The sequence below is a fragment of the Hyperoodon ampullatus genome (assembly GCF_949752795.1).
Source record: "Hyperoodon ampullatus genome assembly, chromosome: 4".
NCBI classification, from domain to species: domain Eukaryota; kingdom Metazoa; phylum Chordata; class Mammalia; order Artiodactyla; family Ziphiidae; genus Hyperoodon; species Hyperoodon ampullatus.
In genome coordinates, this window is record NC_136917.1 from 80,801,229 (window position 1) to 80,814,585 (window position 13,357).

At 35.6% G+C, this 13,357-nt stretch overlaps 1 protein-coding gene across 1 annotated transcript in view; it reads right to left on the minus strand.

Annotated features, from left to right (window-relative positions):
• The window catches only part of LVRN (laeverin), a gene marked incomplete at both ends in the record, with an annotated part of 76,272 nt that overhangs the window by 29,983 nt on the left and 32,932 nt on the right, over nt 1-13,357 (minus strand). The window contains 2 exons of the mRNA XM_079703185.1: nt 6,376-6,489; nt 7,942-8,096. Coding sequence (XP_079559311.1) covers nt 6,376-6,489; nt 7,942-8,096 — 269 coding nt within the window. The remainder of the gene's footprint in view (nt 1-6,375; nt 6,490-7,941; nt 8,097-13,357) is intronic.

A 13,357-nucleotide genomic window follows, 5' to 3' on the forward strand; every position in this document is an offset into this window, starting at 1 on the left:
GTCTCACCATGAGGACAAGGACGCTGGTGACAGAGATTCTGGGAAATACTCCTTGGTGTGAGCCCTCCCAGAGTCCGCCATCAGCCCCACCAAAGAGCCGGGTAGGCCCCAGTATTGGGTTGCCTCAGGCCAAACAACCAACAGGGAGAGAACCCAGCCTGACCCATCAGTAGACAAGTGGATTAAAGTTTTACTGAGCTCTGCCCACAAGAGCAACAGCCAGCTCTACCCACCACCAGTCCCTCCTATCAGGAAACTTGCTCAAGCCTCTTAGATAGCCTCATCCACCAGAGGGCAGACAGCAGAAGCAAGAAGAACTACAATCCTGCAGCCTGTGGAACGAAAACTGCATTCACAGAAAGACAGACAAGATGAAAAGGCAGACAGCTATGTACCAGATGAAGGAACAAGATAAAACCCCAGAAAAACCACTAAATGAAGTGGAGGTAGGCAACCTTCCAGAAAAAGAATTCAGAATAATGAGAGTGAGGATGATCGAGGACCTCAGAAAAAGATTGGAGGCAAGGATCGAGAAGATGCAAGAAATGTTTAACGAAGACCTAGAAGGATTAAAGGGCAAGCAAACAGAGACGAACAATACAATAACTGAAATGAAAAATACACTAGAAGGAATCAGTATTCAACAGAATAACTGAGGCAGAAGAACAGATAAGTGACCTGGAAGACAGAATGGTGGAATTCACTGCTGCAGAACAGAACAAAGAAAAAAGAATGCAAAGAAATGAAGACGGCCTAAGAGACCTCTGGGACAACATTAAACATAACAACATTCACATTATAGGGGTCCCAGAAGGAGAAGAGAGACAGAAAGGACCCAAGAAAATATTTGAATAGATTATAGTCCAAAACTTCCCTAATATGGGAAACGAAATAGCCACCCAAGTCCAGGAAGTGCAGAGAGTCCCATATAGGATAAACCCTAGGAGAAACATACCGAGACACATAGTAATCAAATTGGCAAAAACTAAAGACAAAGGAAAACTATTGAAAGCAGCAAGGGGAAAATGACAAATAACATACAAGGGAACTCCCATAAGGTTAACAGCTGATTTCTCAGCAGAAACTCTACAAGCCAGAAGGGAGTGGCATGACACATTTAAAGTGATGAAAGGGAAGAACCTACAACAAAGATTACTCTACCCAGCAAGGATCTCATTCAGATTCGATGGAGAAATCAAAAGTTTTACAGACAAGCAAAAACTAAGAGAATTAAGCACCATCAAAGCAGCTGTAAAACAAATGCTAAAGGAACTTCTCTAAGTGGGAAACACAAGAGAAGAAAAGGACCTAAAAAAACAAACCCAAAACAATTAAGAAAATGGTAATAGGAACATACATATCAATAATTACCTTAAACGTGAATGGATTAAATGCTCCAACCAAAGGCCACAGGCTCGCTGAATGGATACAAAAACAAGACCCATATATATGCTGTCTACAAGAGACCCACTTCAGACCTAGGGACACATACAGACTGAAAGTGAGGGATTAGAAAAAGATATTCCATGCAAATGGAAATCAAACGAAAGCTGGAGTAGCAGTATTCATATCAGATAAAATAGACTTTAAAATAAAGAATGTTACAAGAGACAAGGAAGGACACTACGTAATGACCAAGGGATCAATCCAAGAATGAGATGTAACAATTATAAATATATATGCTCCCAACAAAGGAGCACCTAAATACATAAGGCAACTGCTAACAGCTATAAAAAAGGAAATTGACAGTAACACAATAATAGTGGGGGACTTTAACACCTCACTTACACCAATGGATAGATCATCCAAACAGAAAATTACTAAGGAAACACAACCTTTAAGTGACAATAGACCAGATAGATTTAATTCATATTTATAGGACACTCCATTCAAAAAGAGCAGATTACACTTTAATGGAACATTCTATAGGATACAACACATCTTGGGTCACAAATCAAGCCTTGGTAAATTTAAGAAATTGAAATCATATCAAGTTTCTTTTCTGACCACAATACTATGAGACTAGATATCAATTACAGGAAAAAATCTGTAAAAAATACAGACACATGGAGGTTAAAAAATACATTACTTAATAACCAAGAGATCACTGAAGAAATCAAAGAGGAAATCAACAAATACCTAGAAACAAATGACAATGAAAACACAATGACCCAAAACCTATGGGATGCAGCAAAAGCAGTTCTAAGAGGGAAGTTTATAGCAATACAAGCCTACTTCAAGAAACAAGAAAAATCTCAAATAAACAATCTAACCTTACTTCTAAAAGGAACTAGAGAAAGAAGAACAAGCAAAACCCAAAGTTAGTAGAAGGAAAGAAATCATAAATATCAGAACAGAAATAAATGAAATAGAAAAAAAGAAAACAAGAGCAAAGATCAATAAAACTAAAAAGCTGGTTCTTTGAGAAGATGAACAAAATTGATAAGCCATAGCCAGACTCATCAAGAAAAAGGGGGAGAGGACTCAAATCAATAAAGTTAGAAATGAAAAAGGAGAAGTTACAACAGACACCGCAGAAATACAAAGCACCAAAAGAGACTAATACAAGCTACTCTATGCCAATAAAATGGACAACCTGGAAGAAATGGACAAATTCTTAGAAAGGTATAACCTTCCAAGACTGAACCAGGAAGAAATAGAAAATATGAACAGACCAATCACAAGTAATGAAATTGAAACTGTGATTAAAATCTTCCAACAGGGCTTCCCTGGTGGCGCAGTGGTTGAGAGTCCGCCTGCCGATGCAGGGGACACGGGTTCGTGCCCCGGTCAGGGAGGATCCCACATGCCGTGGAGCGGCTGGGCCCATGAGCCATGGCCACTGGGCCTGCGCATCTGGAGCCTGTGCTCTGCAGTGGGAGAGGCCACAACAGTGAGAGGCCCGCGTACCGCAAAAAAAAAAAAAAAAAAAAAAGTATGGAATTAGAACACTCCCTAACACCATACACAAAAATAAACTCAAAATGGATTAGAGACTTAAATATAAGACTGGACACTATAAAACCCTTAGAGGAAAACATAGGAATAACACACTTTGACATAAATTCCAGCAAGATCTTTTTTGACCCACCTCCTAGAGTAATGGAAATAAAAACAAAAATAAACAAATGGGACCTACTGAAACTTAAAAGCTTTTGCACAGCAAAGGAAACTACAAACAAGATGAAAAGACAGCCCTCAGAATGGGAGAAAATATTTGCAAACGAATCAATGGACAAAAGATTAATTTCTAAAATATATAAATAGCTCATGCAGCTCAATATTAAAAAAACAAGCCACCCAATCCAAAAATGGGCAGAAGACTTAAATAGACATATCTCCAAAGAAGACATAGCAGATGGCCAAGAAGCACATGAAAAGCTGCTCAACATCACTAATTATTAGAAAAATGCAAATCAAAACTACAATGAGGTATCACCTCACACCAGTCAGAATGGGCATCATCAGAAAATCTACAAACAACAAATGATGGAGAGGGTGTAGAGAAAAGGGAACTCTTTTGCACTGTCGGTGGGAATGTAAATTGATACAGCCACTATGGAGAACAGTACGGACATTCCTTAAAAAACTAAAAATAGAATTTCCATATGACCCAGCAATCCCACTACTGGGTATATACCCAGAGAAAACCACAATTGAAAAAGACACATGCAATGTGTCATGTTCATTACAGCACTATTTACAATAGCCAGGTCATGGAAGCAACCTAAATGCCCATCGACAGACGAATGGATAAAGCAGTTGTGGTACATACATACAATGGAATATTACTCAGCCATAAAAAGGAATGAAATTGGGTCATTTGTAGAGACGTGGATGAATCTAGAGACTGTCATACAGAATAAGTCAGAAAGAGAAAAACAAATATCGTATATTAATGTATATATGTGGAACCTAGAAAAATGGTACAGATGAACTGGTTTGTAGGGCAGGAACTGAGACAGAAATGCAGAGAACAAACGTATGAACACCCAGGGGGGAAAGCGGTGGGGGTGGAGGCGGTGGTGGGATGAATTGGGAGATTGGGATTGACATATATACACTAATATGTATAAAATGGATAACTAATAAGAATGTGCTGTATAAAAAAAATAATAAAACAAACAAAAATAGAATCAATGACAAAAAGAAATAACTAAATGGTAAAAGAGAGGATAAGCTTACCATCTTAGCTTCAAAGACATTAGTAATATGTTTTCATCACTGTTTCCAGATATGGTAATATCTTAGCCATTTTAGTTGCATTAAGAGGTAACTGATTGATGTTGATAGTATAGTCTATTCAATTAAGGACATACAGGGTGAATCTAATTGTTTTATGGGAATGCAATTTCTTTCCATATTGACTCAGCACAGAGTTAATTTGGAATACAACCAAATGCTTTCAAAACCAGTTATAGATGACACTAACCATGTGTAGATGTTACTTTATAAAAGAGAGATATAAACAATTTTGTAGGTATAGAGTATACGGAAAGGACTATTGAAGACAACTGAGATTTACTGTATGTGTATAAAGTTTATGTATATGGAAAGAGTCATATAATGAACATATACACACACACCATGAGCTCCTTGAGAACTAGAACACTCCCAGGTGTTTTCTCCGCAGAGCACAGTGGTTAAAGGCATGGGCTTTGTGGTTAGAGAAACCTGGAACTGACTCTCATCTCTGACCTTTAATAAGTGTGAGACCTTGAATAACTTACCTAATGATTCTATGCCTCAGTTTCCTCAATAGAAAATAGAAAAAATAACAACTATACTCATATGATTACTTTGAAGATTGAGTAAGATGATATATGTATGGAACTTACACTACCAGGCAGATAAATCCTAAGTACTCAGTGAATGGTAAATACAGTATTATTGTTATTATCATCATCATCCTCATCTTCAGACTAGACCCAGGTAACTGGAATGTAATCACAGTTCTGCCTCAATCAGGCAAATGGCCTTGGGCGAGTCAATTAACTTTTCAATATGTCATTCTGCTGATCTATATAATGATGTCCAATCCAGGGGAGGAAGAGCAGAGGTACTGCAGAATGGCTGGACTATGTGATGGTGGGCATTTTATAGGATGTTTGCAAAGGGCAGAGTGGGTGGTCTGGGACTGGGGCAGTAAGAGGCTGCTACATCAGTGCTTCCCAGAAACTACAATTTCACAAACAGGTAAAAAAGGATTTTTTTTTCAAGTTTCTGTGGCGCCAAGAGAGGTCTGTCAACTTTTTATTCTGCCAATCTTTTAATCAACAACAACCAAATATCTACCTACCATCTCCCTCCTTTCATAAGAGAGAAAATTTACAACAAATATAATAGAAAGAACACAATCTTAGACTCTCCTTCAAAGTGAATAAATTTAGCCTGTAAAGAAGATCTGGCCAGTGGAGATCAGCATTTCAAATGTCAATATACTCTGAATGAGCGAGGGTAGGGAAGGGAGGAAAGAGGCCAAAAATTGAGCCTTGGAAACACTTGGGAGGGGAGATGAGAGAGAGGCCAGCAAAGAGCAGCAGAAACAGCAGCTCTGAGCATCAGAGGGATGGCAGGAGGCAGGAACAGAGGGGGAGAAAGGACCCCTGGCTTGGAGTGAAAAAGTGAGGTCTGTGTCAAAAGATGGTATTAAATCTAAACATTTAAACACCTAAATCAAATAAAATCAATATGGCTTTATCATGCCATTCTGAAAGCACTACCTAATTACTCTAAATAAAATATTAGAACCATAACTTACAGTTGAAATAATCAGATTTGCACATCCGTAAGTTTATTTTTCCATATTACTATTTACTCAAAACAGCAAAAGAATATCAGCTATAATAGATACAATATCAGCTATTAGCATTATATGTAATATCAGCTATATTATATGTAACATAATATATAATATTTATAGTATATAATATAGCACATTCTTATCATTAAAGCCATAGACTACTGATTACAAGTGCTTTAAAATTTAGTCTAGGTAGAAATAAATGAAAATAACCTAAAATCTAATAGTAGGGAAATATTACATATATACACCTTATAAGGTGATATGATAAAATATTAGGCAACCCTTAAAAATCTTGTTTTCAAAAATGATTTAATGATTTGTGAAAATGCTCCTGATATAGTATGAAGTAGAAAGGGTATTACACATTTCTGTGTAATTCTCTTTTAGGAATATTTATAATAACAAAAGTCTGGAAAAAGAAAACATACCAAAAAGATAAAATTGATCATCTCTGGTATTACAGATAATTTAATATTCCTTATATTTTTCTGTATTTTACACACTTTCAACAATAAACATGCATTACTTTTATAATTAAGGGAAAAAATTATAATTAACAAGCTACTTACCCTTGGGAGTTTAGGATTGAAGTAGTTAATTACTCCAAACTCAAAATAAGATGCAAAACCTTCATTGAGCCAGATATTGTTCCACCAATTCATGGTAACCAAGTTTCCAAACCACTTTTGGAGTTGAGAAAAAAAAATTCTTAAATTCAACTTAAGTAATATTTATTGTAATTGCATGTGAATTAAATGTAAGGTCAAAGACAAAATTAAATGCATTTTGCTATCAGCGATAAACTTGAAAACAGGACTCCAAAATGACGTTGTTGTTTTAACCTGAAGAGATGTCAGTCATGTATTTCTTCTAAAATAATCATTTCACATCCAATGATTGAAAGCAATTTTTGTTTTAAAATTGTGATGTTAAAAAATAAGGTAAGCTAGAGTAGCAGTTCTTCAATTGTCCACTTTGCCCCAAAGTTAAGTTAAAGCAGAAGTCCTGAAAGTTTATTTAGCACCTACTAATTACAGAATCTTATACCTCTAAACAGACTACATTAGGATCTTGCTGTAAGCAATGATTGTGTTTTCAGGACATGATTTGATCTGCACCATGTAAAAATCACTCAAGTATTCATATGTTCTGCAAAGTGGTACAGCTATAATTATTTTCTATTTGAGCTTAACAGAAAGAAAGTGTCAAACAGATGATAAATAGAATCAGGAAAGAAAAACACAATAATTTCCAAAACCAACAAATCCACATCCTGGTATTTAACCAAATTCTTGTATAACAGCTGTGATGTGCTAATAGCAGCCTGTATTCCAAAACAATGTGTCATTTAGGCTATAATAAAAAATGACACTTTGGGTGACTGATCAAAACTTGTGAAAGTATGTGTTGACTGTGTAACAGGGTGTTATTCAATCCCAGTAAATCACTCTTCTCCAAAACTTCTTAGGAGTCCATATAACAAAAAGATAACAATATCATAGTTTAGATGACGTCTTTCTTGACAAACTTGATTTATAAAGGTCAAAATGCAGATGTGAGAATCTCCAGCAAATCAAATAACTAAACTTCTAAAATCACAGCATAAAAGCATATAAATCTAATGAAATAAATCCTGTTTACGTCACCTTCGGGGATGCAGCTCGAGGATTAATTACTGCTCACCTCACTGACACTAGTATATTGACTATAATCCTTTAACTTGTAACTTCCCTCAAAAAAAAAAAAAGTTTGTAACAATCTGCTAATGAAATGTGGATATCTTCCAGTGACTTTTTTGAATATCTCTATTTTAAGATGGAATGGAAAGCAAATAATCATAGCTCGGCTTGGCTTACTTTTCCTGAAGAGAACTTTGTGGAACACAGTTACTCTTTGGATATAAATATATGACCTGCGAATGTTCTTTAAGTTCTCATCACTGTGATTTATCACCAGTAGTTCAAATCCACCCAGGATCTGATTACACAGATCCTTCCTTGTTTTCTTTCAGTGACCCACTTTTCAAATAATTTTTAAAATTTAGTGTACAGCAGGGTTTGGGGGTGTCACTACTTTTGGTATAGCAGCTGGAGAATATTTTCATGTGAAATAAGAAAGAACATTTTACCACATGCCTGATGTCCAATCTCGTGGGAGACAATATAGGAGATCACAGTCTTTTTTTCTGTTAGTTTATCATTTGGTTGCAGCAACAATAATGACTCATCAAACATCAACAGTCCCCAGTTTTCCATTGCACGGTTGTCAAAAGTAGGCAAAGCAATTATATCTAAGTGGATTTAAATGGAGGGAAAAATGAAATCATCTCTTCCTCAAAATTTGAGACTTCCAGATACAAACATCTCAAAATGAAATCATAAAATTAATGAAAGAAAAATACAAGTAAATATTTATAATTTAAGGGGAAAGAAGGCTTTAAAGACATACCAAAGACAGAGCCAGAAAATAAACTGTTTTGACTATATGAAAATTAAATACTTTTGATAAAGGACCTACATTCAAAATATACAAAGAACTCTTGAAACTCAACAATAAGAAAATAACTTTACAAAATTAGCAAAAGATCTAAATAGACACTTCACGAAAGAGATACAAATGGCAAATAAGCAGATGAAAACATGCTCAACAACATATGTCATTAGGAATTTGCAAATTAAAATGACAATGAGATACCATGACACACCAATTCAAAACAAAACACCAAATGCTGGAGAAGATGTGGAACAACAAAAACTCTCATTCATTGCTGGTGGGAATGCAAAATGGTACAGCCACTTCAGAAGACAATTTGGCAGTTTCTTGTAAAGCTAAACATAGGCTGACTATACAGTCTAGCAACTGAGATCCAAGGTATTTACCCAAATGAGTCAGAAACTTATGTCAGAAACATGCACATGAATATTTATAGCAGTCTTATTCATAACTGCCAAAACTTGGAAGCAATCAAGATGTCTTTTAATAGGTGAATGGATAAAGAAACTGTAGTACAGCCATACAACAGAGTACTATTTAGTGATAAAAAGAAGTGAGCTATCAAGCTATGAAAGGACACGGAGAAAACTTAAATGCATGTCACTAAGTGAAAGGAGCCAGTCTGAAAAAGCCACACATGGTATGATTCCAGTTAGTATATAACAGTATGAAAAAAGCAAAACTATAGAGACAGTAAAAAGATCAGTAGTTATCAGGGACTTGGGGAAAACAGGGAGAATGAATAGGTAGAGCACAGGGGATTTTTTATGACAGTGAAACTATCTGTATGATAGTGTAATGGTAGAGACATGTCATTACTGTATACATTTGTCAAAACTCACAGAACTGTACAACACAAAGAGTGAACTCTAATGTAAACTATGGACTTCAGTTAATAAAAGTGTATCAAAACAGGTTCATCAATTGTAATTTTTTAAAAAGCCACACCAATGTAAGACGTTAACAATAGGAGAAACTGGGGTTGGGTGGGGACAAGGGGAGAGAGAGGAGGTATATGAGGACTCTCTACACTTTGGGCACAATTTTTCTGTAAACCTAAAACTGCTCTAAAAAATAAAGTCTATTTAAAATCAATTTTTTTTTTTTTTTTTTTTTTTTTTTTTTTTGCTGTACACGGGCCTCTCACTGTTGTGGCCTCTCCCGTTGCGGAGCACAGGCTCCGGATGCACAGGCTCAGTGGCCATGGCTCATGGGCCCAGCCGCTCCACGGCATGTGGGATCTTCCCAGACCCGGGCACGAACCCGTGTCCCTTGTATCAGCAGGTGGACTCTCAACCACTGCGCCACCAGGGAAGCCCTAAAATCAAATATTTTAGTTCACAAAAAAACACCATAAACAAATTTGAAAGGCAAAACATGGACTGGGAAAAATATTTGCAGCATATATCACAACTAGACAATATTTTTTCAATATTTAAAGAATTCTGACGAATCAAAAAGAAAAAATAAAAATGTGAACAACTCACGAAGGAAATAATTCAAACAGCCAGAAATCTTATTTAAAATGTTCAGCTCCATTTGTATCAAAAACAAAAATTAAAACAATGATATAACTTAATCTTTCAAATGTATGAGAAGATTAATAATTAGTATTGGCTAGAATTAATAATTAAGTATAGGAAAACTGACACATAGCCTTTTGGCAAGGGTGTGAACTGGTACAATTTTTCTGGAGCAATCCAGCAAAATGCTTCGTGACCTTTAAAAATGTTCCTACCCTTTCCACTTTTGGAATTTCTACTAAGGCAAGTAGCATGGATATTTGTAAACATTTCCTTATGTTTTCTTTAGTGTTTTAAAAGCAGCACCTGCCGCCAAAATGGTAAAATCAGTCCAAATGTTCAACCACTGAGGATTAAATAAATTATTCTGTCAAACTGATATGTAGGCATCCAATGTCTTAAAATGACAATAAAAAAGAATAGTTATCTGGATCACGTTGCTATATACTGTTAACTTTAAAAAAAAAAAAAGGCCCAAGAATAGTATCAATTCCATGGTATCATTTTTGTTAAAAACAAAGAAGCAAATACAAAGAAAGGTGGAGATTGAGACAAAGACAGACACTGGAAATATATACACCAAAATGTTACCCATGATTATCTCTGCATGGTAGCAAAACAGGAGATTTTGCTTCTCTTTTTTGTGCTTTTCTCTATCTTTCCACATTTTCGACAGTGTGATCATTATTACTTCTAAAACTAGAACAAGTCTTAAAATTTTATTTTGCTAATGTAAGAAATATCATTCCTATAGTCCATGCTACATTTGACTAATGAATGTTTTATGCTGTGCTATGTTCAGTAATTTAAGTTGACTTTACACTTGAAGTTGACAGTACGTAGTAAAGCATATCCAGGTAGTGGATACATAGCCTCCACCAGGTAATGCTCTTTTATCTTTGGGTATACTTAGTTGCCTCAGCCTAGGTCTCCCATTCTTCTACCTATCCTTTCCTGCACCTGCACCCATCCTACCCAGCAACCCACCCACTTTCCTCACAAAAGATTGCTCTACTCCGCTTAAGCCAATCCCTTTTGTTCTCTACAACCACTGAGTCGTTCTCTGCTGGGGCTGTTTGCTATCCCAGGAAATCCTCTGCTCAGTCTATGAATGCCACCAATACTTGTGGTCCAATCTAACCAACTTTAAGAAGCCATTTCTAACTAACTCTGATGACTATTTTAAAAAAATTGTTTTTTTCTTTACTTCAGATGTATGCAACTGGAGTAAGCAAAATTCTTGTTTCTTTGCACATGACCCTGTTTTATTTTATTTTAATGATGAATTCATTATTTTAAAATAATAATACAAAACCCATAACTCTACCACTTACCCTTTAGAACAGGGGTTGGCAATTTTTTTTCCATAAAGGGCCAGATTAGTAGATAGTTTCAGCTTTGTGGGCTATATGTTTTCTGTAACACATTTAGCTCAGGCATACCAGTATAAAAGTAGCCACACACACTATGTAAGCAAATGAGCACGTTGTGGTGCAATAAAACTATGGACCCTGAAATATGAATTTTATATAAAATTCTCATGTATCACAAAATATTATTCTTCCTTTGGTTTTTTTCAACCATTTAAAATTGTAAAAACCAATCTAAGCTCATGGACCATACAAAAATAGGCGTTGGGCCAGATTTGATTACTTGCCTGTGCCTAATTTAGATTATTTTTAATAACTTGTATTCTGATTTCCAGACTGGCAGCATCAGCACCACCAGGGAGCTTATCAGAAATAAAAATTCTGGGACCAACCCCAGACCTACTGAATCAGAAACTCTGGGGTCAGGAGTGGTTTAACCAGCCTTCCAAGTGATTCCAGTGCATGGTAACATTTGGGAACAGCTGACTTACATCTTCCTCTGTGCTCCTTCTCAACTCATCCTTTAGCTTATTCTTCCAGAGATTCACCACTATCCTGCACTTGGTGTTTATCATTTCATTGTTTAAGAAAAACCAAGGGAATATACATATTGTTGCTAATTTATATATAATATTACCTAAATATTATATTGTTTAGGTTTCTTTTGTTTTTAAACTTTAGAAAGAGTGTTTCATTTTCATTGCTGGATAGTTTCCCGTCGTGTGAATGAACCACACTGTATCTATCCATTCTCCTATCGGTGACCATTTTGGTTGCTTTCAGTTTGGGGCTAGTATGAAAAGTGTGGCTATGAACATTCTTGCACGTGTCTTCTGGCACATATGTGTTCAAATTCCTCTTGGGGTATTTCTAGCAATGGAATTACTGAGTTTTAAGGTATTCTAATGATCAACATTGTAAGATAACAAATAAATTTCAAAGTTGTAACAACTGATACTCCCTTCAACAACGTCACTTTCTATTGGCATTTGTCAGAATGCCTACTCTTTGACAACTGAGTGGTATGAAATGGTGCCTCACTGTGGCCTTGGATATTCATTTCTCAGATTGCTTAATGAGGCTAAGTATCCCTCCATAGTTTATTATTCACATCTGTTTCCTTTTCTGTACAACATCTATTCGTATATCTTTTACTTGTTTTTTTCTATTGTATTTTTCTTATTTATTTGTAGGTGTTCTTATATAATTGGGCTACTCCCATTACCAGTTATCAATCCTTTTTCTTTTAAGAGTTTTTTTTTCAGCCAGTACGTTATCTCATACCTAGCAATTTGTTGCTTTTGCTTTTAACGTGTAGAAGCTATCTCCCTAACTGAGCTACTTGAACAGAGCCTCAGCCAACTACTTCTTCTGCATTCACAGAGCACCTAGGAAAGTAATAGGTGATTCTCATTTACTCAGTAGCTTCTAATTGATTATGGTCATTATTTCATTGCTTTATGATTTATATTGTACTTGAGTTTTACTACTACAAAAATACAGACCATGCTGGAATGTACAATACATATCATTAGCCTGATATAGTTACAAGTTAAGAGTAAAATAAAAACTTAAAAGGGAAGTGGCCATTTTAAAAGTTTGCAAATCTCAAATGCCCATATTTATTTCTAAAAGCATCATGATGCCACTTTTTCTTTCAAAACTTACAACAACCCAAACAGCCAACTCTATCATCTCTGTAATATTTTTATATTTCAGTCCACTTCTGACTTTAAACAGAGTGAATTAAAATGATAGCTACACCAGAAAAAAAAATGTTGCCCTAAATACAAAAACTCTAATTTGAAAAGATACATGCACCCCAATGTTCATAGCAGCACTATTCACAATAGTCAAGACATGGATACAACCTAAATGTCCATCAACAGATGAATGTGTGTGTGTGTGTGTATATATATATATATATATATATAATGAAATATTACTCATCCATAAAAAAAATGAAATAATGCCATTTGCAGCAATATGATGGACCTAGAGATTGTCATACTAAGTGAAGTAAGTCCGACAGAGAAAGACAACTGTCATATGTGTGTAATCTAAAATATTGATACAAATGAACTTATTTACAAAACAGAAATAGACTCACAGACAGAAAACAAACTTATGGTTACCAAAGGGGAGAGGGGGAAAGGGGTAAATTA